Source organism: Carcharodon carcharias, chromosome 9, assembly GCF_017639515.1.
Source record: "Carcharodon carcharias isolate sCarCar2 chromosome 9, sCarCar2.pri, whole genome shotgun sequence".
In the NCBI taxonomy this organism is placed as follows: domain Eukaryota; kingdom Metazoa; phylum Chordata; class Chondrichthyes; order Lamniformes; family Lamnidae; genus Carcharodon; species Carcharodon carcharias.
Window position 1 is genome coordinate 51893366 of NC_054475.1, and position 23614 is coordinate 51916979.

The 23614-nt window shown below is 40.8% G+C and overlaps 1 protein-coding gene across 1 annotated transcript in view; it reads right to left on the bottom strand.

Moving 5' to 3' along the window:
* Positions 1-251: 251 nt before the first annotated feature.
* The window catches only part of bcas2 (BCAS2 pre-mRNA processing factor), a 33931-nt gene continuing 10568 nt past the window's right edge, over positions 252-23614 (bottom strand). The window contains exons 3-7 of the mRNA XM_041195712.1: positions 18067-18137; positions 15701-15862; positions 11785-11835; positions 7007-7087; positions 252-787 (exon numbers count right to left, since the gene is read on the bottom strand). Coding sequence (XP_041051646.1) covers positions 661-787; positions 7007-7087; positions 11785-11835; positions 15701-15862; positions 18067-18137 — 492 coding nt within the window. The 3' untranslated portion in view covers positions 252-660. The remainder of the gene's footprint in view (positions 788-7006; positions 7088-11784; positions 11836-15700; positions 15863-18066; positions 18138-23614) is intronic.

The following is a 23614-nucleotide window of genomic DNA, read 5'->3' on the forward strand; positions in this document are numbered from 1 at the left end:
AAATCTTAACTAAATAGAATATGGACCCTTGCTTTTATTTTACCCTTATTCCTACTTGAGTATAGACTAGATGCTAGATCCTCTAGGTGCTGCTGACTGCCTGTCCCATGGTCCTCCTCTTGCATTCTCCTCACGCAGGCTCCCTGAAAAACAGTTAGATCAAAGGACATCCAAATAACCTGAATAGAACAAAGAATAACAATGAACATCCAGCCACTTAACCAGATAAGAAAACAAATAACATGGACACCTAACTCTAACCATTTTATTTGTAAATATGCAACTATAAAAAATGTAATATAAATCCTATTAAGACTTTGCAAAGGATAATTAATTAGTCCTGAGAACTATATTGGTATGAAAATCTCAATTGACATCTTAGCTAAAAAGCAAGATCTCTTCATTGCCAAATGTACATAATATTGGACAGTTAATGAATGTACGAGGGAAAGGCAGTAGTCCACATAAAATGAGTCTGGGCCACTTGGAATCAAAGGATACTGTTCTAATCAATACAAAGAACACATTAAATACAACACCGACATTTTCTTAAACAGAAAAACCTGCATCATTATTGCAACTAGTGTGCAAACAGGAGTGCAAGTCCACTTATGAAGACAGTGTGCTCTGAAAAGGGGGTAGGTTGTTTCTTTTGTGCACTCAGAAGTCCTGCCGAATGTTTTCTTTATTCTCATCCCCTTGTGCTTGTTTCATCTTGTTTATTTCACTCTCGAGCTGGACAATTGCTCTCTCTATCTCATAGTTCTTGCTGACCAACGCGACCCAGCTGAAACAGCACAAAGTGAAGGGAGCTGTTAATTGCTCAAGTGGTCAAAATGAGAACATATATTGTTACCACTAGATTTAAGACTGGCTGCCCATTTGCTTACAGAAAGCTCAAACTATATTGCTCACAAAAGTGACCACCAGTGCACAGCACTAACCTGGTACGTTTGTCTCCTGATAAGTGCCCATTGTCTGAATCCAGTCTCAGCATGTGCAAAACCAAATGACCAGTTTCAAGTAATTTTCAAAGAAATATACTTCAGGGCTTTTGACACTTAATATAGTAGGCCATACAGCCCCTCAGCCCTGCTCCATCATTCAATGTCATAGCTGATCATCTACCTTAACTCCAACTTACTGCCTGATCCCTATATCCTGAGATACCATTACGAATGCTGGGCTTCACAAGACGGTTATGTTTTAAAAACGTCCCCATTAACTTCAGGTAAAACTGAGAATTTCGGAAGCACCCCAGCTTGAAGGCATGTCTATGTGACCTGGTTGTCATGGGACAGAAGCTCAAACAAGAAACCCATTGAAATCAAGTGACAGTTTTCACAGCATTTAAAAACTCATCTCCCTCTGGTTCTTTTGCAAATTAGAACTTAAATCAAATGTCCTTTAGTTATTGAACCTCCCGCCACTGTAAACTGTTTCTCCTTATTTACTCCATCAAACCCCTCAATTTTGAACACCTCTGACCTTCACTGCTCAAAGGAGAACAATCTCGATTTCTTTAGTCTCCCCACATAGCTGAAATCTATTATCCCTGGTATTCTTATTTAGAATTTATCCACCAAGAAATCAGTACTGAAACTGGCCCTTTCCTAACCTCCAGATCCATACAATTCAACAAATGAGAAACATAAACAGAAATAGGCCAGAAGAGCAAAATGCCAGCACTCAGGACCACATGGCCCTAGGGTTAAAGGTGGACACTTTGATCTGACTCGAGAATGGATATAACATTTTTGGACCCATTATATGCAAAAGCTCATACCCAGTGTCAACCACTAAAGGGATCCTTCTTGACATTCACACTAAGTTTTCAGAACACCAACTGTGACCAATGCTCTAGCTTCCTGGCACTTTACCCCTACTATTTAACATCAAGCTACATATTAAAAACCTTTGTGTATGTGACTCTGTAGCTAAAATAAACCAATGCCCTGATGTGAAATTTTAAACCTATTTGAGAATTGTTGGAACTGTTCTATCCCTGAAAGCTGAATGAATACTCCAAGAAAACTTTCCATATAACAAACTTCCAAATGTTCTTTTTCTAAAAGCAAGAAACCAATCCTCATCAGGTGGCCAGCCTCTCAATCTGGGCTGTTATCATCTCAGCGGTTACTAGCTTGCGGCATAGAAAACAAGAACACAACAGCCCCAGATTAGGAGACCAAATCCTTGCAGTGAATTAAAAGCAAAAATTGCTCTCTCCTTTAGGCAATTTCTGCAGGTTTAATTCCACAGAAATGGGCAACCCCATTACAAAGAAGGAAAATTCAAAGTGATTTGTCTGTATAGATCCGTTTTTAGATTTTTTTTAAAAAAAGCAAAATACTGTGAATGCTGGAGATCTGAAATAAAAACAAAGTGCTGGAAAAACTCCACAGGTCTGGCAACGCCTGTGGCAAGAGTAAAAGAGTTAACATTGTGTCCAAAATGACACTGTTTCAGATTTAAAAGAAATCCATCCTTCACCTCTATCAATGCCAAAGTATCCATTTGCTCGTTAGGCAGCACCTTCCAAACCCATGACCGCTACCATCTAGAAGGACAAGGGCAGCAGATACATAGGAACACCACCACCTGGAAGCTCCCCCAAAGCCACTCACCATTCTGACTTGGAAATGTTTCACCGTTCCTTCACTGTTGCTGGGTCGAAATCCTGGAACACCCTCCCTAACACCATATGGACTGCAGCAGTTCAAGAAGGCAATTCACCACCACTTTCTCAAGGGCAATTAGAGATGGGCAATAATGCTGGCCGAGCCACAATGCCCACATCCCGTAAATGAATAAACAAAAATGTAGGATGTACACATACAATTCTGTGACTTTTTATTATGAAATTAGGTTAGTCATCAACATCTCTGAAAGGGGATCAGATTTATGTTATTACTGGCTGGTCTGGCACTTTGAACTGAAAAAACAAATAAAACTTGTGCTCAAAATATTAGAGGTGCAATAAGCTAGCAAATCCACACCTTATGAACATACAAAATAGAAGCAGAAGTAGGCCATTCGACCCCTCGAGCCTGCTCTGCCATTCAATATCACGGCTGATCTTTTGTATTTCTAATTCCACATTCCCATCTACCCCAATAACCTTAGATCTACCTCTGCCTTAAAGATATTCAATGAGCCCGCCTCTACCATCCTTCTGAGGCAGAGAGTTCCAAAGTCATACAACCCTCAAAAATTTCTTCTCATCTCTGTTCTAAATGGACACCCTCTAAGTTCAAAATAGTGCCCCGTAGTTTTGGCTCACCCACAAGAGGAAACATAATTTCCATATCCACATTGTCAAGACTGTTCAGGATCTTATATACTTCAATCAAATCACCCCTCACTCTTCTCACCACCAATGGAAACAAGCCCAGCCTGTCCAACCTATCCTAAGACAAACCACTCATTCAGAGTATCAATCTAGTAAACCTCAACTGAACTGCCTCAAATGCATTTACATCCTTTGTTAAGAAAGGGAGACCAAAACAGCACAGGTTTTGAGATGTGGTCTCGCTAATGCCCTCTATAACTGAAGTATAACATCCTTACTTTTATGCTCAACTCCTCTTGTAATAAAGGATAGCATTTCATTAGCCTTCTTAATTACTTGTTGTACCTGCATACTAACTTTTTGTGACTCATGTACCTGAACACCCAAATCCCTCTGCACCTCAAAATTCTGCATTGTTCTCCATTTAAGTAATACTCTGCTTTTTCACTCTTCCCACCAAAGTGAACAACTTCACATTTTCCCACATTATACTCCGTCTGCCAGATTTCTGCCCACTCTCAACCTATCTATATTCATCCACAACCTCATGTCCTCTTCACAACATACTATCCTACCTATCTTTGTATCATCTGCAAATTAAGCTACCATGCCTTCACTCCCCTCATCTAAGTCATTGATATAAAAAGTTGAGGCCCCTGCAGGACTCCACTCATCACATCCCACCAATCAGAAAACGATCTATTTATGCATACTCTGTTTTCTGCCAGCCAATCTTCTATCCAGGCTAATATGTTACCCCCTGCACCATAAGCTTTTATTTTCTGTAATAACCTTTGATTTGGCACCTTATCAAATATCTTCTGGAAATCCAAGTACAGTATGCCTACAGGCCCCCCTTTATTCATGGCCCAAGTTACTTCTGCAAAAAGAACGCCAATAAATTGGTTAAATGTTACTTCCCTTTCACAAAACCATGCTGACTCTACCCAATTACCCGAGTTTTTCCTAAATGCCCAGCTATAACCTCCTTAATGATTGATTCTAATAACTACCCCACGACAGACATCAGGCTAACTGGCCTATAGTTTCCTGTTTTCTGCCTCCCTCCCTCCTTGAATAGAAGTGCTATATTTGCTACGTTCCAGTCTGATGGAACCTTTCCAGGATCGAGCTAATTTTGGAATATTAATACCAACGCATCTACTTCCTCATTAGCCACTTCTTTTAAGACCCTAGGATAAAGTCCATCAGGACCCAGACACTTGTCAGCCCACAGCTCCCACAGTTTGCTCAGTAAGGCTTCCCTAGTGATTGTAATTTCACCAAGTTACCCTCTTCCTTCCACCTCTTGATTTATAGCTATTACTAGAATTTGTTTTTGTATTCTCTATAGTAAAGACGGAGGCAAAATATTGTTCATTTCATCCACCATTTCCTTATTATCTACTATTAACTCCCCACTGTCACTCTCTAGAGGACCAACACTCAATTTACTTAATCTTTTCTTTTTAAATATCTGAAGCTCTTGCTATCCATTTTTATATTTCTAGCTAGCTTCTTCTCACAGTCTAATTTCTTTCTCCCGATTAACCTTTCAGTCATTCTCTGCCGTTTTTTATATTCTGACCAATCACCTGACCTGCCACTCAATTTTGCAGTTAGATGCTTGTCCTTAAGTTTGATGCCTTCCTTAACTTCTTTAGTTAGCAAAGTGGGTCCTCCACTTAGAATATTTCTTTATAGTAGGAATATACTTATTCTCAGTATTCTGAAACATCCCCTTAAAATGTTTCCCACTCTTCCTCTATTGATCTATTTTCTAGCCTAGTATCCCAGTTCACTTCAGCTAGCTCAGCTCTCATGCCCACATAGTTGCCCTTATTTTAATTTTAAAATACTAGACTTAGACCCACTCTTCTCTTTCAAACCAGATGTAAAATTAAAATCATATTGTGGTTGCTGCTATCTAGGGGTGTCTTCACTCTGGGATGATTAAATAATTGTGTCACATTACGCAATACCACGTCTAATATAACCAGCTCTCTGGCTGGTTCCAGGACGTGCTGCTCTAAGAAACCCTCAAAACAATCTATGAACTCCTCATCCAGGCTACTACTGCCAATCTGATTTTTCCTGTTTACATATAGATTAAAATCACCCATGATTATTGCCATCCCTTTATCACAAGCATTCAATATTCCTTCTTGCATACTTTGTCCTAAATTCTGGTTACTGTTAGGGGGCCTGTAGACCACTCCCACTAGTGACTTCTTTCCCCTAATATTTCTCATCTCCACCCAAAATCGATTTTACATCCCGATCTTCTGAACCAGGGTCATCTCTAACAATTGCACCAATGCCATTTATGATTAACAGTACTACCCCTCCATCTTTACCTAGCTTCCTGTTCTTCTTGAATGTCATATACCCCTCAATATGCAGGACCCAATCCTCGTTATCCTACAGCGATGACCTGACAGCCATTACGGAGACATATCTATTTACTTCAATGTGCACTATCAATTCATTTACTTTATTATGAATGCTACGCACAGATACAGAGCCTTTAGTTTTGCCTAGTTATCTTTGTAACATCTAATCTGCACTGTTGGTGCATTCTTAGGTTTTTTCTTTCCCTTCCTGCCATTCTCTGACCTGCATTTCCCACATTACTATTTTGCTTTCCTGCTTTGACTGTACCCTATGATTTGCAACACCTACCCAAGCTTGATCTCTCACATCCCTTGTTTAGTTTAAAGCCCTCTCCATTACTCTAGTTATGCGGCTCTTTAGAACTCTGGTCCCAGCATGGTTCAGGTGTATGCCGTCCCAACGGTACAGCCACCACTTTCCCCAGTACTGATGCCAGTCCCCCACAAACCAGAACCCACTTCTCCCGCCACAATCTTCAAGCCGCACATTCATCTCTCTAATCTTATTTGCCTTTTGCTAATTTTCACATGGCTCAGGTAATAATCCAGAGGTTATTAGCTTTAACGTTCTGCTTCTTAATTTGGTGCCTAGCTCCTCATACAGACAATGCAGGCCTCTTTCCTATTTCTACTAAATCGTTGTTATCTACATGGACCACAATAACTGGATCCTTCCCCCCTCCCACTGCAACTTCCTCTCCAGCCCTGAGCAGGTGTCCCAAACCCTGGCACCAGGCAGGCAACACAGCTGTCTGGACTCTTGCTCTTTGCTGCAGAGGACAGTGTCAATCTCCCTCACTATAGTGTCCCCTACCACCACTACATTCCTATTTGCTCCCGCCGCTTGAATGGCTTCTTGTACCATGGCCAGACTGCTCATCCACCTTGCAGATCTTGCCTTCATCCACATATTTTGAGCACTTCAAACCTGTTTGACAATTGCAAAGTCTAAGGCTCCTCCATTCCTGCCGCTCAGTCCTTTTGCCTGCCTTACTCATGGTCACATCTTCCTGTCCAAAACAGATGATCCAAGAGTTGTGACCATCTTCAGGAACAATGTGTTCAGGTATTTCTTCCCCTCCCTTGTGCTGTGCCATGCCTGCAGTTTAGCTTCCAGATCAATAATCCTGATCTAGAATTCCTCTAGCTGGTTACACTTTCTGAAGACGTCTTTGTCCTGGATCCAAAAGCTCCCACATTTCACAGCTGTAACATAACAACTATCCTGCCACTGTTATATATGTTGTTTAGTTAATTAAATTAATTAATTGCCCTTTCAACAATTACAGCAAATTCTGCAATCCAATATTATTTCACTCACTTGGATTCCATTTCTCGTAGTTTACTGCCAGCAGCAAGCTGGTCATTTTTCCTCAGCCAGTTCAGGTCTTGAATCTGTTTTCTAAATCAAACAGAATGGCAGATAGATAGATAGATATATATATATATATATATATATATAAATACACACACACAATCAGGAAGTTTGTAACACAAGTAAAACAAAAGTCATGTTCCTTAAGGAAGGAAGGATCAAAGAGGGTTTTCATGTCTGACCACTATTGTTACACATGCCTGCCATAGTTCATTTGTTTTAAAGGTATATCTGTTTAGTATTAGAAATTGAATTTTAAATGCAAGTTGTGGGGAAAAATGCCCAGAAACATCTAGAGACTGGCAAATCACACAGACTTAAGATAATTACAATTCAGTAGGTAACATGTGTTTACTGAATAAAGTCAGTAAAAGGGTGAGAGTCATAAGACGACAGATGGACTTACTTAGCTAAAGAACTGGAGATATGGCGTCTGCAGCTGTTCCAGTAAAAGATACAAGTTATTCATGTAGTTTCCCAGAATTAAAAGATAGTCAATTTGCATTACTTCCTGGGAACAGGCTGTGTGTGTGTCACATCATCATGGAGAAGAGCAGAGCTTAGAGATTCTTTGATCTGAGTGAATTCAGTTAGGGCATAGCCAATAGGCAAGACTAGTTAATGTTTGGAAAACAATTAAGAGAATCTGTCAGCTTTGGGTCTTAAGTTGCTTGCAGCTCCTTGGAAGCTGAGAGATAAAGCCAGATCTCCACCTGAAGTAAAGTAAATTCTAGATCTATCACCCATGACTCAGCCTGTAGGTGGGAGTTGGGAAGCAGTATAAGGCAAAGTTGGCGAGGGAAAAAAAAATGACTGGACGATTTGTTTTGTTGGAATCCAAAGGAGGAAATCTACAGTAACCCTCTCAGTGAAAGCCAGTTAATCATAATACAGTTGGAATTCCAGAAGTAATCAGCTTGGTTGCAGTTTGAAACCATAGCAGTGGGCCACTGGAAGCCACGGTGTTTTCTGATGTTAAAACCACGCAGAAGTCACAGGGAATTGTGGAATCTAGAGTCAAGAGGTTTTAAAGGGAAGTTGGAGGGTTTGGAACGACCCTTGCACCTTAGAGAATAGCTGGAACATGGAAGAGAAATCAGAGTGAATATTGGAGAGCTATGATATACCTTTTAGGTTGATCTCAGGGAAAGTGAATGAACCTTCAAGATCTCATAAGATAAGGGAACTCTTGTGGGGGGAAACTAAGTAAAAAGTAAAACTGAGTTTATAAACGTCTTTATAAGCTACCGCATTAATAGTTTTTAATTCTTGAATTCAATTAAAATTTGTGGTGTGGCTCTGATAGTTAATTGATGGGTGTTCAGATTTCTTCTTTTAATGTCCCTAGTAGGATGGTAACACTATTCAGTGACTCCTATTAGAAAGTGTATTGTGAACCAAGGACAAACTGGGGCTGACCTGAGAGCACCCAATGGTGAGGAGACTGCAGATCTCAACAAGTGCTCAAATGCAAACAATGGCCACTTGGGTAAGAGACTGGAGACCACAAATGAAACTGTACCCAGGTATGGTCAATACCTTCGGTCCAGGAAGAAATTCATGTACATAGGTGAAGGAAAATATTCAACATAAAGATTGAATTTTTATAAAAATTGATTTTTTCCTTAGCCATTATTTTGTATGACCACACAAATATTTGATTCATATTTTTTTAATTACTAAAGAGCTTTTGCTCAACAGCTGCCTAGATACTAGGACCGCAAACCGTCAAGAAAACCATTAACATGGCTGTGAGGTTTACAGACAGGTTTATTGACATGGAGGGAAGGAAACAACTGGCCTTTAAGAGGAGGTGCTTCCGCACTGGGATGTGATACAACTCAAGAGTTCAATCAATTTCATCTCCAAATAACTACAGGGGAATACCTGGCTGTGCTTGGAATTCACACTATAACTGGTAATCATAGATCTTAGGAGGGAGGTTTCGAACATTTCAACCTGCATCACATCAACAATGCCAGGAAATGGTTTATTTACCATTTCACCATGGTGAACTTAATAACATACTTTCCACTGCATTTCTTTCACCCATGTGTGGGGAAGAAAACTATTAAAAGTATCACAATGCTCAAATTCAAAACCTAACATGAACATCAGGAACAAATGAGTTTGCAAAAAATGCTTTAAATACACTTTTTGGTGCCAACTTCCTCCGCTCAACTCTTATCTATGACTTCTTTGCAACTTTCCTTTCGATTATTCTGTCAGTACAGAATGATGAACACAATTCCATGCTCACGTGCACAATTAGGTAAACAATATGAAGTAACTGCAATGTCAGAATGCAGATTGAACACAGCAGTATGCTGAGCACCCTAAAGGTTATGCATTTTCACAACCATTTATCAAGGAACAGGTGGTTAAAATTTCATAGAATGCATTCAAATTGAGAATTAGACACCATTCTGGAAAACCTCACCCATCATAATACAAAAAGGTCAGGCGTGGCTCAGTCGGTAGCATTCACACTTCCAAGTCAGAAGGTTGTGGAGTCAAGTCTCGCTCCAGGATTTGAGCACAACATTCAAGGTTGACACTCCAGTGTTATCACTGAGGGAGGGCTGCAATGTTGAAGATGCCATCTTTTGGCCGAGACATTAAATCCAAGTACTGCCTGGCTACTCAGATGGGCATAATAGATCTCCATTACACTATTTTGAAGAAAAGCTGGGAGTTATCTCCAGTAACATGGTCAACATTTATCCCTCAGTCAACTTCACAGAAATATGTTATTTGGTGATCATCACCTTTCCAACTGTAGGAACTATGCAAATTGACTGCCCCATTTTCTACATTACAATAGTGACTACACTTCAAATGTTCCCTAGATGACAAAGGAGAGAGAATAAGATGAAGCAGAGAGGCTGAATATGATAGATGTCAGCTTGATAATACAAGCAAAAACTAGGCTGAATATAAAAAGTTCAGAGGCAAAGTGAGAAAGAAATCAAAAGCAAAGAGAGAGTATGAAAAGAGATAGGCAGAGGACAAATGGAAGCCGAAAAGTCTTCGAAAGACAGATAGTAAAAGGAGGAATAGGGCCAATTAGGGACTGAAAAAGGGACATCGAAAGACTTCAAGAGAACATACATAGGTTGGTGGAACGGATGGAGGGCATGAAATTTAATGCAGAAAAAAGTGTGAAGTGATTCATTTTGGTAAGAAGAATGAGGGGATGCAATAAAATAAACAATTCTAAAGGGGTGCAGGAGAAGGAGGACCTGAGATTATATGTGCAAAGTCATTGAAGGTGGCAAGGCTGGTTAAGAAAGTACTTAATACAGGATTCCAGCCTTTATAAATAGAGGCATAAGGTGCAAAAGCAAGGAGGTTACAGTGAACCCTTATTAAACACTGGTTTGGCCCTAATTAGATTAGTGTGTTCAATTCTGGGCATCACACTTTAGGATGGATGTGGAGGTTTTAAGAGAGGGTGCAGAAAATATTTATAAGGGTGATTTCAGGGATGAAGAACTTCAGTTAAGAGGGTAGAATGGAGAAGCTGGGACTGTTCTCCTTAGAGAAGGAGAAGAGGAGATTTGATAGAAATGTTCAAAGTCATGAGTGTTATGGATAGATTAGATAGGGAGAAACTATTTCCATTAACAGAAGGGTCGAGAACTAAAGGACATTGACTTAAGGTATAAACTTATCTTTTTATTTTCTATTGGACTGTGGGTTAGAACTATAATGACTGCAGGTTGAAAGACATGTCCATTGGAACAGGATGAGAGATATATACAATGTTGCAGAACTGGAACAAGAATGTGCCATGAAAGACAGGATGGTGCCAGAAAGGAGTCCTGGACCAAGGAAACTGCCTGGCAACAACGTTTTAATTGGCTCCTGACCAGGTGACCAGGTTGTGTGTGAGAAGCAGTCCAGCAGAATAGCTCCTAGCCTAAAAGAAACAAGGCCTAAAACCTCTTTCTCCGGTGTGTGGAAGAGTCTAGTAATTCTACAATAATAGCTAGCTGGCTTTTCTCCTCTTATCTCTATAACCTGTTCCCTCTGAAAACCCCTGTCAAGAGGCAAAGGGGAAAAAATCACTGTTGGAAACATTGAAAGGCAAGTGATCAACCAAGTGATCAACCGTTGAACTACATACTGAAAATGCTGGAAGACCACCTCGTATCATCAACAACAGAAAGGAATTTGGAAGACATCAATCAAAATCAACCCATCGAATCCTGTATTCTGGAATTGGTGCTATTGAACTGTTTTATCCCACCCTTAAAATCCATATTTTTGTATATCTTGTGTGTCTTGTACGTGTGTGTACAGGGATTTAAGGGATAGAGTTAGAAATTAGTAGTTCATATGTCTTTCTTTTGCCACTGGTTAACGACAGTTTGTTCAATAAACAGTTATTTACAAACCCGGTGCTCGTATTCAGTTAACGTAAATTAAACAGGTAGAACTGGGGCAATCTGGTGGTACATCATACAAGTAATTTAATGCAGTATGATATCCTATGACCAATCCTGCAATTGTCTACAATTACATGCTTGGTGCCAAAGGATTATGTAAATTTGTATAAAAAAATCTGAGGTAGTTGAATGTGTTTGCATTTGAGAGACAGCTCATTTATCCTCTATATAACACTTGCCATTCCTTCAGTGCACATGAGAGCCAGCAGCTCTCGGGACATGCAAGAAGGGCAATTACACAGACAAAAACAAACCGTAACTCAAAATTCTCACCTCAATCTCTGAAGTTCCTTCTGAGCGTTTTCAATCATCTGTACCAGATTGCTAATATTGAGGGGAGGGAGGGAAAGGGAAAAAGAAATGTAAATCCTTGGGGAAAAATGGTTTGATCATCAACTAATTTGTCCTGTAATGGATGAAAAGAAATTTCCTCCAACCAAACATTAAGACTGAAGTCAGTCTTTGGCCCCACCACAAACGCAATTCCCTAGCCATGAATCCATCACTTTTCCTGTAATTCTTTCACCCAAACGTGTGGGTGATTTCTTTTAAATGCAAGGACCTTATAATTGTTTTTGGCCATGCACAAGGCGTAGTTTAAAAGCAGCTAATTTTTGCATGGCCTGTGTGGGTACTTTTGGGTTGTTGCATGATCACGCAGCTTGGTTGCAGCTTTCACTTTTTAAATTCGATGCTGAACTGAATTTCCAATCCACATCTTCTCCATCACCAAAACTGCTTACTTCCATCTCTGTAACATCACCTGTGTCCACCTCAGCTCATCTGAAAACCTCATCCATACCTTTTGTTACTCTAGACTATTCTGATGCTTTACTGGCTGGTCCCCATTTGTACCCTCCATAAGCTTGAGCTAACCAAAACTCTGCTGCCCATATCCTAACTTTCACCAAGTTCTGTTTATCTGCTGACCTCCATTGCCTCCCAGGACTGGCAAAGACTTTTAAAATCCTCATCCTTGTTTTCAGATCCCTCCATGGCCTTGCCCCTTCCTATCCAGCTAATCTTCTTCAGTCCAACAACCTTCTATGATTTCTACATTCCTCCTATCCTGATCTCTTGCGCATCCCTGATTTTAATCACTCCACATTCACCTGCCCAGTCCCAAACCTCTAGAATTCCCTCCTTAAGCCACTCCGTCCTGTCCTGCTTCCTTTAAGACGCTCTTTAAATCCTCTCTTTGATCAGACTTAAGGTCACCTGCTCTAATATTCCTTTAAGTGGTTTGGTGTTAAATTTCATTTGCTAATATCTATAGTGAAGCATTCCAAGCTGCTTGATAGATTAAAAGCTGCTTGATAGATTAAAGACATTGTATGGATGCAAGCTGTTGTCGCACTTTTCAACTCTACATTTACACTTCTAAATGATACCATTTTAAGGATTTTAAATCCTTATGGGGGCAAACTTCAAATTGTACACTGCTTTTAGAATGCTACAGTTCTGCATTTAGTTGATCTGGAAACTAACAGCAAGCAAAAAAATAGTTGAAGTTGATCCAGTACCGAAGAAGTGTGCCATGGTGAATAGCCGAACACAGTTAATTACCATTGGTAGCCAAGGGCCACAAAGCCTGTGTAAATGTCAGTGCAATAGAAATGGAGTGTGAAATGGATGTTTACGATAAACATGGATTCCCCATCATTGAAGCACTGTTTCTAAGATCTGATTCATCTACCAGCTAAAAGAAAAAGTTTGACAATAATTATTTTAAATAATGTTAAAAGAATCTCCTAAAAGGCACAAAGATTGCTCACAAGGCAAAAACAAGACCAAAGTGCTCATGAAGTACACAAATCACATACAGTATAACTCTTACACTTTAAAGTCCTTCACTTTGTTACTTTTCAAATGTATCCCAAAAATGAATTTAAAACCGATTCTAAATATGTGGGTCTTTATAAAATTACTGCACTCTATAGTCATAAATTGAACAGATAATTTAAGCAATTGGACAGATTCAATACAAAGGAGCTGACTTATTTAATATATAGTGCCAAGAAACTCAAATACTGTATACTTCTGCAAATATTTCCCATTTATTTTGCATCAAGGGTCATCAAGTACAGGAGTAGCTAACATAAAACTCCTAATGTTTTTCCCAAAAAACTTGTTCCAAAGTTGGATTAGGAAAATGCTGTTATTGCAGCAGAAAGACATTCCTGTTTCCTCCATGAACCTTTCAGAGCTTCTGTCTGGATAATTATAAATTACTTCAAGATGTATTTTGACCCATCTCCCATTGAAAAGAGTTACATGATGGTCAATATAGTTTCATGAGTAGAAGGGACTTTCCAGTACCCCGTTCAGTAAGATATTGTCCATGTGTGAGCTAAGACAGTAAGTGTCAGCAAGCTCTTCCATCATGGGGAAATTTGTAGCAGGGTTTGATCCTGTCCTGACATACACACACACACCTCCAAGCTTGAAACCTTGACTATTTCAATCCCTAGCCCAGGGTACTGGTGTCTCCAATTGTAATGAAACTGCTATCTTAGACAGCTTCAGCTAAGTCACTATGCACAGGAAATTATATCAGAGTCCTTAATACAGCAAAACCTTGCATGTGGCAACTACTTTAATAAGTGAGCTATCTGGGATGCAATTCTGCATTCAAATCAGGATGTTATTCAGAGGTACTGGAATTCTATGCATGAATGAAGTTGCAGGACAGAGTTCTAGGCCCAACCATTGTCAGTAGCTTCAATGACCATTCCCCCATCATAAGGTCAGAGTTTGCTGATGATTGCAGAATGCTCAGTTCCATTTGCAACTGCTCACAATTAAACTTTCTATGCCTACATACAGGAAGACCTAGACAACATCCAGACCTGGGTTGATTATTGCAAGAAAAATAATTCTTGCGAGAAGTGCAGGTAATAACTATCTCCAATGAGTGTCTAATCATCTCCCTATGACATGTAATGGCATTACAACTGTGGATTACAGCAGCACCACCACTTTGGGGCTCACCTTTGACCAGAAACATAAATAAAAGTGACTACAAGAGTAGGTCGGGGCGGGCTACTCTGTGGTGACTGACTCATCTCCTGACTCCCAAGAGCCCTTCCACCACCTACAAGGCACAAGTCAGGAGTGTGTTGAGATACTCTTGCACTTGCCTGCAGCTCCAGAAACACCATCCAGGACAAGGCATTCTGCTCAACTGGCACCCTATCCACGACATTAAACATTCAGCCCTCTGCCACCAGCACACAGTGGCAACAGTGTGCAATATTGACAAGATTCTTCGTCATCGCCTTCCAATCCTGCACCTTTACAACCTAGAAGGACAATGGCAGCAGGTGCCCAGGAACACCATTACCTCCAAGCTCCCCTCCAATTTACACCCCATCCTGCATTGCAATCATATTGCCCTCCTTTCAAAGTTACTGGGTTAAAATCTTGGAACTCCCTACCCAACAACACCATGGGAGTACTTTCAGCACATGGACTGCGTTGGCTCAAGCTAGCAGCTCACTACAACCTTTGAGGCAACCAAGCATAGCTTGGCAACGATGCCCAAATCCTGAATTTTTTCTTTTTTTAAATAAAATTGTTCTAACTCTAAATGTTATGAACTACATTAAAAAATGCTGAGTGACAGTGATCTTCCTGTGAATCCCTAAGCGGTACAGACCACAAAATGTCAGGTTGAAATCCTGATCTAAGCTATAGTTAGCTGACGCTAGCTAGGCTTCAGGACAACAACAATTTCATCCTTAAGATTGAGTAGGGGATGGGGAGAAAAGCAAAACAAGCTTCTGGTTTTGAACACAGTGCACTTCACATAATTAGTTATTGGGCAAGGAGAGGACAGGGTATAGTTTCCATGCCCCCCACTGCCAAATTGAATGCTGACACAATGCGCAGGCTCAAGCACACAGAATGACAATTTCAAAGAGATGTAGGAGGGGACTAATGGAACTGAACATGACGAAAATCAGTGTTCTGGGAACTGGAGTAGAAAGGAAGAAACAAATAATGTTATCACAAGGGAAGTGGATAGACACTGAAAAAGAAAAAAATTTGCATGGCTATGGAGAAAAACAAGTGAATAGGCCAAATTAGATAGTTCTTTCAAGAACTAAATGACCTCCTTTTATATGATGCATTATTGTACTACACCAACTTCCAGCAAAAGCTATTTGCAACCAACAAACTCACATACTCATTATAGACTTTCCATGCATTTGAACCATGCTGTGACATCAGCTCCAGGTTTTCAATTCTCACTGCCTGATGTTCTAGCTGTGCCATGGAGTTGTTCACAGACTCTTGCCATGCAGTGATATCATTCTTCTGTCCTGAGGATGGGGCAGGCAGCTCATACCTGAAAAACAGCAAACCACAGATGAATTGAACAGAAGAGGATTCCTTCACTTTCCCCCCTCATCTCCTGAAGATGCACTTCCCTGATACACTTTTTATGTGCTGCTGCCAGCAATCTGTTCTCACCCAAAGAGCTCTTCTTCCTAGGATTTCACACCACAGGTTTGATGGTAGTCTAACAGAATTTTAATGAGATGCAGAAACTAAAGTTGTGCAACATACAGCAGCTACTGAAGTCCAAACTGACTCCAGAGGGAGACTCCCTCCTTCAGGAAAACTTGCTCTGCTTCAGTCCATTGGCTCCTGATTTCAGGCTGCATTCATACTAGAACCACAGCGAAGCAGGAAAGCAACAGCTCTAACGTAAATGTATCCTTAGAAAGCAAGTCCAGGCTTGGCTATTTAACAGCCGAGGGTATCAAAGTCAACCATGATACTATTCTCCAACTGTCGAACAAAAATTTCAGGAAAGACCAAGGAATAAGTATTAGGAATGGGAATCATGGCTGATTCTTGAGATTTTCAGCACAATGCAATATGCAGAGCAGAATCCAGATTAAGCAGACTGCATTGGAAGATATTACAGCCCACAAGGCCCTGGACAGAGCTCAGTAGAGATTTACTAAATCGGTACCAGTGATGAAGGACTTCATTTATGTGAAGAGATCAAGAGAAGGTAGGATTGCTCTCCTTAGAACAAAGTTGGCTAAGGGGAGACAACATATTTAAAATCATGAAAAGCTTCGATAGAATAAGCAAATAGAAACTGTTTTCATTGATAGAAGCGTTAGTAACCGGAAGACACTTAAAATAATTGGCAAAAGAGTCAGAGGTGAAATGAGATTTTTTTTTTTAAAACGCTCTGGATTACGATGGCCTGAAAGGGTGCTTGACGCTTAATTGGACCAGCCATAAAAATACTGTGGCTCCAAAAACAGGACAGAGGCTGGGAATTTTACAGCGAGTAACTCGTCTAACTACCAAAGCCTGTCCACCATGTACAAGGCACAAGTAGGGGGCTTGGCCTAAATAGCCAAGTGGTTATGGTACCGGGTTTGTAACCCTAAGATCAAGAGTTCAAATCTCACATTGGATGTTGTTAATCAAGAGTTCAAATCTCACAATGGCAAACTATGAAACAATGTAGGCTTGGCCTAAATAGCCAAGTGGTTATGGTACTGGGTTTGTAACCCCAAGATCAAGAGTTCAAATCTCACAATGGTAAACCATGAAACAATGTAACTTCATCTGAAACAGATGGAAACGGGTTTGTACTCGAAAGAGTTACAAGGCACAAGTAGTGTGATGGAATACTCTCCACTTGCCTGGATGAGTGCAGCTCCAACACTCAAGAAGCTTGACACCCATCCTAGACAAAGCAGCCTGCTTGATTGGTACCCCATCCACCACCTTAAAACAATCACTCCTTCTACCACTGGTGCAGTAACAGCAATGTGTACTATATACAAGAAGCACTGCAGCAACTCATGAAGCCTCTTTCAACAGCACCTTCCAAACCGGCAGCCACTACCGCCTAGCAGGTTAAGGGCAGCAGATGCATGGGATCACCAACACCTGCAATTATCCAAAACACCACACACCATCTTGATTTGGAATTATATCATCGTTCCTTCACTATTGCTAGGTCAAAACTTGGAACTCCTTTCCTAACAGCACTGTGGATGTACCAACACCAAATGGACTACAGTGGTTCAAGGTGGCTCATCAACACCTCATGGTCAATTAGGGCTGGGCAATAAATGCAGGCCTATCCAGCAATGCACACATTCCATGAAGGAATCTTTAAAAAAATGATTCAATAGTAACTTTAAAAGGAAACTGGATACACACCTGAAGTAGAAAATGGGCTATGTGGAAAGAACAGGGGAGTGGAACTAATTGGATAGCTCTTTCAAAGAGCCGGTGCTGGCAAAGTGGCCCAATTGCCTCCTTCCGTTTTAGCTTTCTACCTGCCTTTCCATCCATCTATTCACATCAGAGTGACTGCTTAGAACATAGTACAGATCCCACAGATTCTTCCAATTAGCTTCTGATCCCAAGAGAATGAGTTCCAGTAAATTCTTAAATGATAGTCATCGATATTACATGCCATTCGTTACAAAAAACTGCTAGTTTCTTAAAACCTGTTGTTCACCTGCCCATCATTTTCTAGTTTACATTTTCCGAGCAAGCTTGCAGCCTCACCTTTTCATACTGAGCAGTTCCATTGGTTGGCGAGCTGCCAGTCGCTCAAACTCATTCCTCATGATCTCAGTCTATAAAATAAGTTAAATAAAAATCCATTAGCCTTTAAAACCTTTTTAACCATTGCATTTAATGCACTGCATTTCCTGTGGTGCAGCATCAAATGAATCATACATGATTTATAAAGGTTAAATGAACCCATTACACACTTCCAGTAGAGCAGTTATTGTGCTGCACTACACTGCCATATCACATCCTTTGTAAAAACTGACATCAGTAAAATAACAGTTAAATCCAACACGGTTCTAGTTAGCTTCATTGCTGTAAACACTCTTGCTGCAGATTTAAAACAATTGACAAAAAACTAGGGGGAAAGAACAGGAGAATTTTTTTTTTTTACCCCCACACTGTGAGTTACGAGTCTGGAATGCATAGCCCGAAAGGGCGTTCGAAGCAGATTCGTTAGCGCTTTCAAAGGGGAATGAGATATATACCTGAAAATAGAAAATTTTGCAGGGCTATGGAGAAAAGAGGGAGAGTGGGATTAATTGGATAGCTCTTTCAAAATGACAGCACAGGCACAAATGGACAGAATGACCTCCAACTGTGCTGCAAGATGCTATGATCGCAGTTTATGGTTTAATACCCTTGGAAACTGAAAAATTGCAGAGATCCCACAACTACTGCCATCACTACTTTTTCCAAGGCAACAAGGAACGGGCGTAAACAGCAGCTTGCTATTATCACCCATGCTGAAAGAATAAAAAGACATTCTGACCGAGGCTTTTTAAATTGAAGAGGTCGGCTGCAATTTTTACCCCGACATTAGGCAGCAGCAAAATTCATTGGCTCCAGCTGTATAAATCAAAATGCAATAAGCAAAATAAAGTACTGCAAAAAAAAAACAAAAAAGCAAAATGCATGAGCTTACACGAGATCTGCTTCCAAAGACAGCAGATCTGGAAAGTCAAGGACATTAGAAAATGGGTTCCTTTTAAAAATAAATATTCAAGAACAATCTAGAGAATTACACATTTCCACGTTTGCAGAGTATGGGAAAATGACACCTTCAAGTATGTTCAGATCGAAAAGCAAACAGATTGGTCAAATGTCACAAAAAGCAACAGCCAAATATGAGTATAATGTGCTGACTGGCTCAAATTTACCAATCAGTAAAAATTTAACAATCAGAAACCAACTTTTTAAAAAAAATAAAACGATGGAACTCCCTTCAGCTACCAGTGATTATGCCACCCACTTTGTTATATGTACGCTCTTGTATCTGGCAGACTGTGGGTATTGAGGCTGCCATTTATCAGCTGCACTTTTAAATGGACCATTCCAATCCTGGTTATCCCATGCACCTCAGTCATCAAAACCAAATTGAGAGGGTCTGTAATTATGGCCTCACATTCTCAACAATTGAAGCAAACACTCAAATAAATGGATGCCTTCCTCAGTTGGAACCACGCCTTTGTTTCAGCATCAATGGAACAGGTAGCAAATACTATTACAATAATGTGCGTTTCAGCATTAGCATTGGTGGACAGCATCACTGCAATCGGGTCACACCACATTGCACTATGATAATTAACCACAGCATTACTGCATGATCATCTGCACTAATCTTGTGATATACATATCAAGTTAAATAAATGTACAACTACTTAAAGCCTTTGGGGCTGGGTGGGGGGTGGGGTGCAGAGAAAGACAGTGGTGGCAACCTACACATTAAAAATGGCAATGTCCTGTAATTAGTTAGCATTCTCTGAAGATATCAACGTGCCCATGTTTGGTGATGCTTGCCCCATCAAGCTTCCATTAATTCCTCCCAGTAATTTGACACCAAGACTAGGCTAGTCCTGTAATTATAGATGATGTAAAGATCTATGGTGTCATAGATCCCTCAAGAAGAAAAATAATTACAAGGCCCTGCACTTGGCATTAAATGTGGGGCTGATAACAGGAAAGTGCATACATGCTGGGCTCTGAATTAATGTCTGCAGAGATGGAAAGAGATCCATGTGCTACAGCGCTACTCCAGAGACTGGAGCACAAAAATGTAGACACTCACTCCAGTGCAGGAACAAAGGAATGCTGCACTATCAGAAGAGCAATTAAATCGACGTCTGCCTCCTCTAGGGTGAACACAAAAGATCCCACTGCACTATTTTAAAGAAGAGCAGGGAATTTTACCTGTGGTGCCCTGGCCAATATTTATCCTACTATCAATATCACAGAAACAGATTATTTGATCATTAAGTTTAGAGTGATCATTTGCAAGGCATTATCAGTTCTTCTGCATTTGTCCACCTGAGCGCAAAAGCCTGAAGACAGTTCTGCGCGTGCACCTATACTGCAGAGAGCCGACTAGAGTGTAAACCGAAAGTGGGGCCTGCCAAAGCACATTACATTGCCAAGTCTGAAACATATGGAACTGGGTTGCTGTGGTGTGCTGGTCTTTGAAGTTGTTTGCTGCTTGGTTCTTGGTACCGATGGCTTTGCTTTACTGTTAACTCAATAGCAATGTGCAGTATTGTAGGTTGCTGGCTTAAATCATTCTCAACGGCAGCAGAGTCCAGCAACGTCCGGCCCCAAACCCCATAAACTTGTGGCAGCAGGCAGCATGAGGCTCCAGGCAAGGACTGGCACAGGCAGCATGAGGCTCCATCCACATGTTTCAGGCTTCATGCAAAGTAAGGCAATTTTTAAAAATCTCTTCTACAGGGAAAAACAACAAAACTCCAAAGCAGTAACTAACCCACTGATTAGAGTTTAGTCTTCTACTTTACCGGCCAAAGACAGCTATAAATACAATTGCTGGTCACTAGTTTGAGCATCTTCAAGCCAACTACAGCACCATTTTATGCATTGTATCACATCACCAGTCATATGATTTGTACCCTCCTCAGCCATACTGTACAACCACATCATCACTCAACTCTCACCTACCTGCCTGACAATGACTGGACTAAGTTACACATTGTAGAGAATCAAATTACTCCACAGCAGGGGCAGGATCAAATTACATTTCCAAACAAACTGTTGGATGTATCGGTGGAGAAGAAAAGAGTTGATGTTTCGAGTCCTCATGACCCTTCCACAGAACTTGAGTTCAAGTCCAAGAAAGAGTTGGAATATAAGCTGGTTTAAGGTGTGTGGGGGGGGGGGGGGGGGGGGGGGGCGCAGAGAGAGAGAGAGAGAGAGAGAAGTGGAGGGGGGGTTGTGGTTGTAGGGACAAACAAGCAGTGATAGAAGCAGATCATCAAAAGATGTCAACAACAATAGAACAAAAGAACACATAGGTGTTAAAGTTGGTGATATTATCTAAATGAATGTGCTAATTAAGAATGGATGGTAGGGCACTCAAGGTATAGCTCTAGTGGGGGTGGACGGAGCATAAAAGATTTTAAAATCTTTTATAAAACCAGTTTATATTTCAACTCTTTCTTGGACTCGAACTCAAGTTCTGTCGAAGGGTCATGAGGACTTGAAATGTCAACTCTTTTCTTCTCCACCGATGCTGCCAGACCTGCTGAGTTTTTCCAGGTAATTCTGTTTTTGCTTTGGATTTCCAGCATCCGCAGTTTTTTTGTTTTTAAACTGTTGAATGTGCCTTGTCCTCCAATGGGACAAATCAGGAATCTGGTCCAACTCACTTGTGTTGTAAATAAACAGGTCTTTTACTGTTTGATGGAGCTTGCTGTATGCAAATAAATTGGTTGCCACATTCCCTAAAGTAACAGCGACTACACTTCAAGAATGCTTCAGTAGCTTTAAAGCTCTTTGGGACATCCTGAGGTCAGTGCTGACACTGTACAAATGCAAGTCTTTACTTATAATGCACACATTTCTAACCAGTACTACAGTGAAAGCAAACAATTTTAGCCAACAAAAAAAATAGTTCTATAGTACCCTTGTATAAAAACTCAAGTTATGCTCCTTGTGGAAAACGATGTCTAGTAATGATTCTACCATGTGGAAAAAGGTTGGGGGCTGGGGGTGAGGGGCAGCAGCACAAGAATAACTAAGGGTTTTTCTTTATAAAACTTAGACAGGCTATAAGTTCAGGGAGCTGCATCATTTTAATCCAGAAATGTGTGGACTTCAGGAAGACCTGATTTGAAATGAAGAAGGGATGAGACTGTGTCCATGTGGAGAGATTGTTTGACTTAGTTAAGGAGAACAAGGGAACATACATGTAAATTATGCAAGCACAGAAGCAGATAAGATGTCAGGCGGTTTTTCATTTCATGGAAGGTCACAGATATTTGGAAGAAATTGCCAGCTCACGCAGCAAATGGAGATTCACTGCAAATATTCAAAAGGGAGCTGACCAAGTTCTGGAAAGAGGTTAACACTGCTGCGTACAAAGATAATTGTGATGTCGGAGGTCAGAAAGGAACTTCCCAGAATTACCGTTTTGTCTGAATTGGCCTAGGATTTATTATTTATTTAAAGTCTGCTCTTTGCCCTCTCTCAGTTCATCACACGGTTGCTGGGAGATGGGCAGAATGGAGATCGAGTTGCCTAATTGCAATGAGCTGATCTTTTTTGAATGTTCATATGACTGAACTCTGGTTTGGTCTAACCCATGAATTAAGTTTTACATCTTAGAAAAACCCTGCGATGCTTCTGCTTAAAACTAAGTTTTATTTTGCCAGTGGCCTGCTCCCAATTGTGTCTCAGCTTCCAATACTTCCATGAGCAAATTCCTCTTAGGGTGTAGAAACTCCACGCAGGGATAGATAATGTGTTCTTACTTCCCTGGAGAAGCAGGCTTTGAGGCTTCCCAGAGCCCATCGTCAGCGGTTGAGATCAGTGCACTGGGGCCAGCTGACCGCTCCAGACCCTCCAAGACCATTTCCAACTGGGGGACCTACACTCTTTGGAAAGTGCTGGCAGTTGGTGATTTGTCTTGCATCTCCAGGCAAAAGGCTAGGCAAATATGGGTGATTGTCTTCTCCTCCCAGATGGTGCGTTGCTCCAGGTAACCATGTCAGCTCCAAGTAGTTTGGAAGAGGACGATTCAGAGACCTCCTAACCATACTAGGAAACTCAAAATCGAAGCTTTGCTGACAATCAACGGCACCCGGATCAAACACCCAAGCCCACCCCTGGGCCACGCTGCATGCCTTTGCAAATATGAAAAATACACCAGGCAGAGCAAACTCTTGACCAATGAAAAAATAATGAATTTAAAAAAAAGAGGGGAACAAGTGAATCATGGTTTGCTTTAACCCTTAAAGCCACTATTAGACAACTTCTATTTATTGTCCAGGGATGTTGCCTATATCCCCAGGGGTACAGGTAGCACAGTTGGGAACCCTAGCTACAGTTCACCTTCACTCTTGAGCAGCACCAAGGGAGATTATTAGTCTGTCTCCCAAACGGTCAGCCTCGCAATCCTGTTTTGCTCCACTAGCTTTCTGGGCGATGGAGAAAGGAACTTTAAATGGGGCAATAGGTAAATGCACTGAGCAGTCCAATACGGATCCATATTGACCAAAAAGGTTCTGGGTCATTACTGACTTGAAGAGGGCAGCAT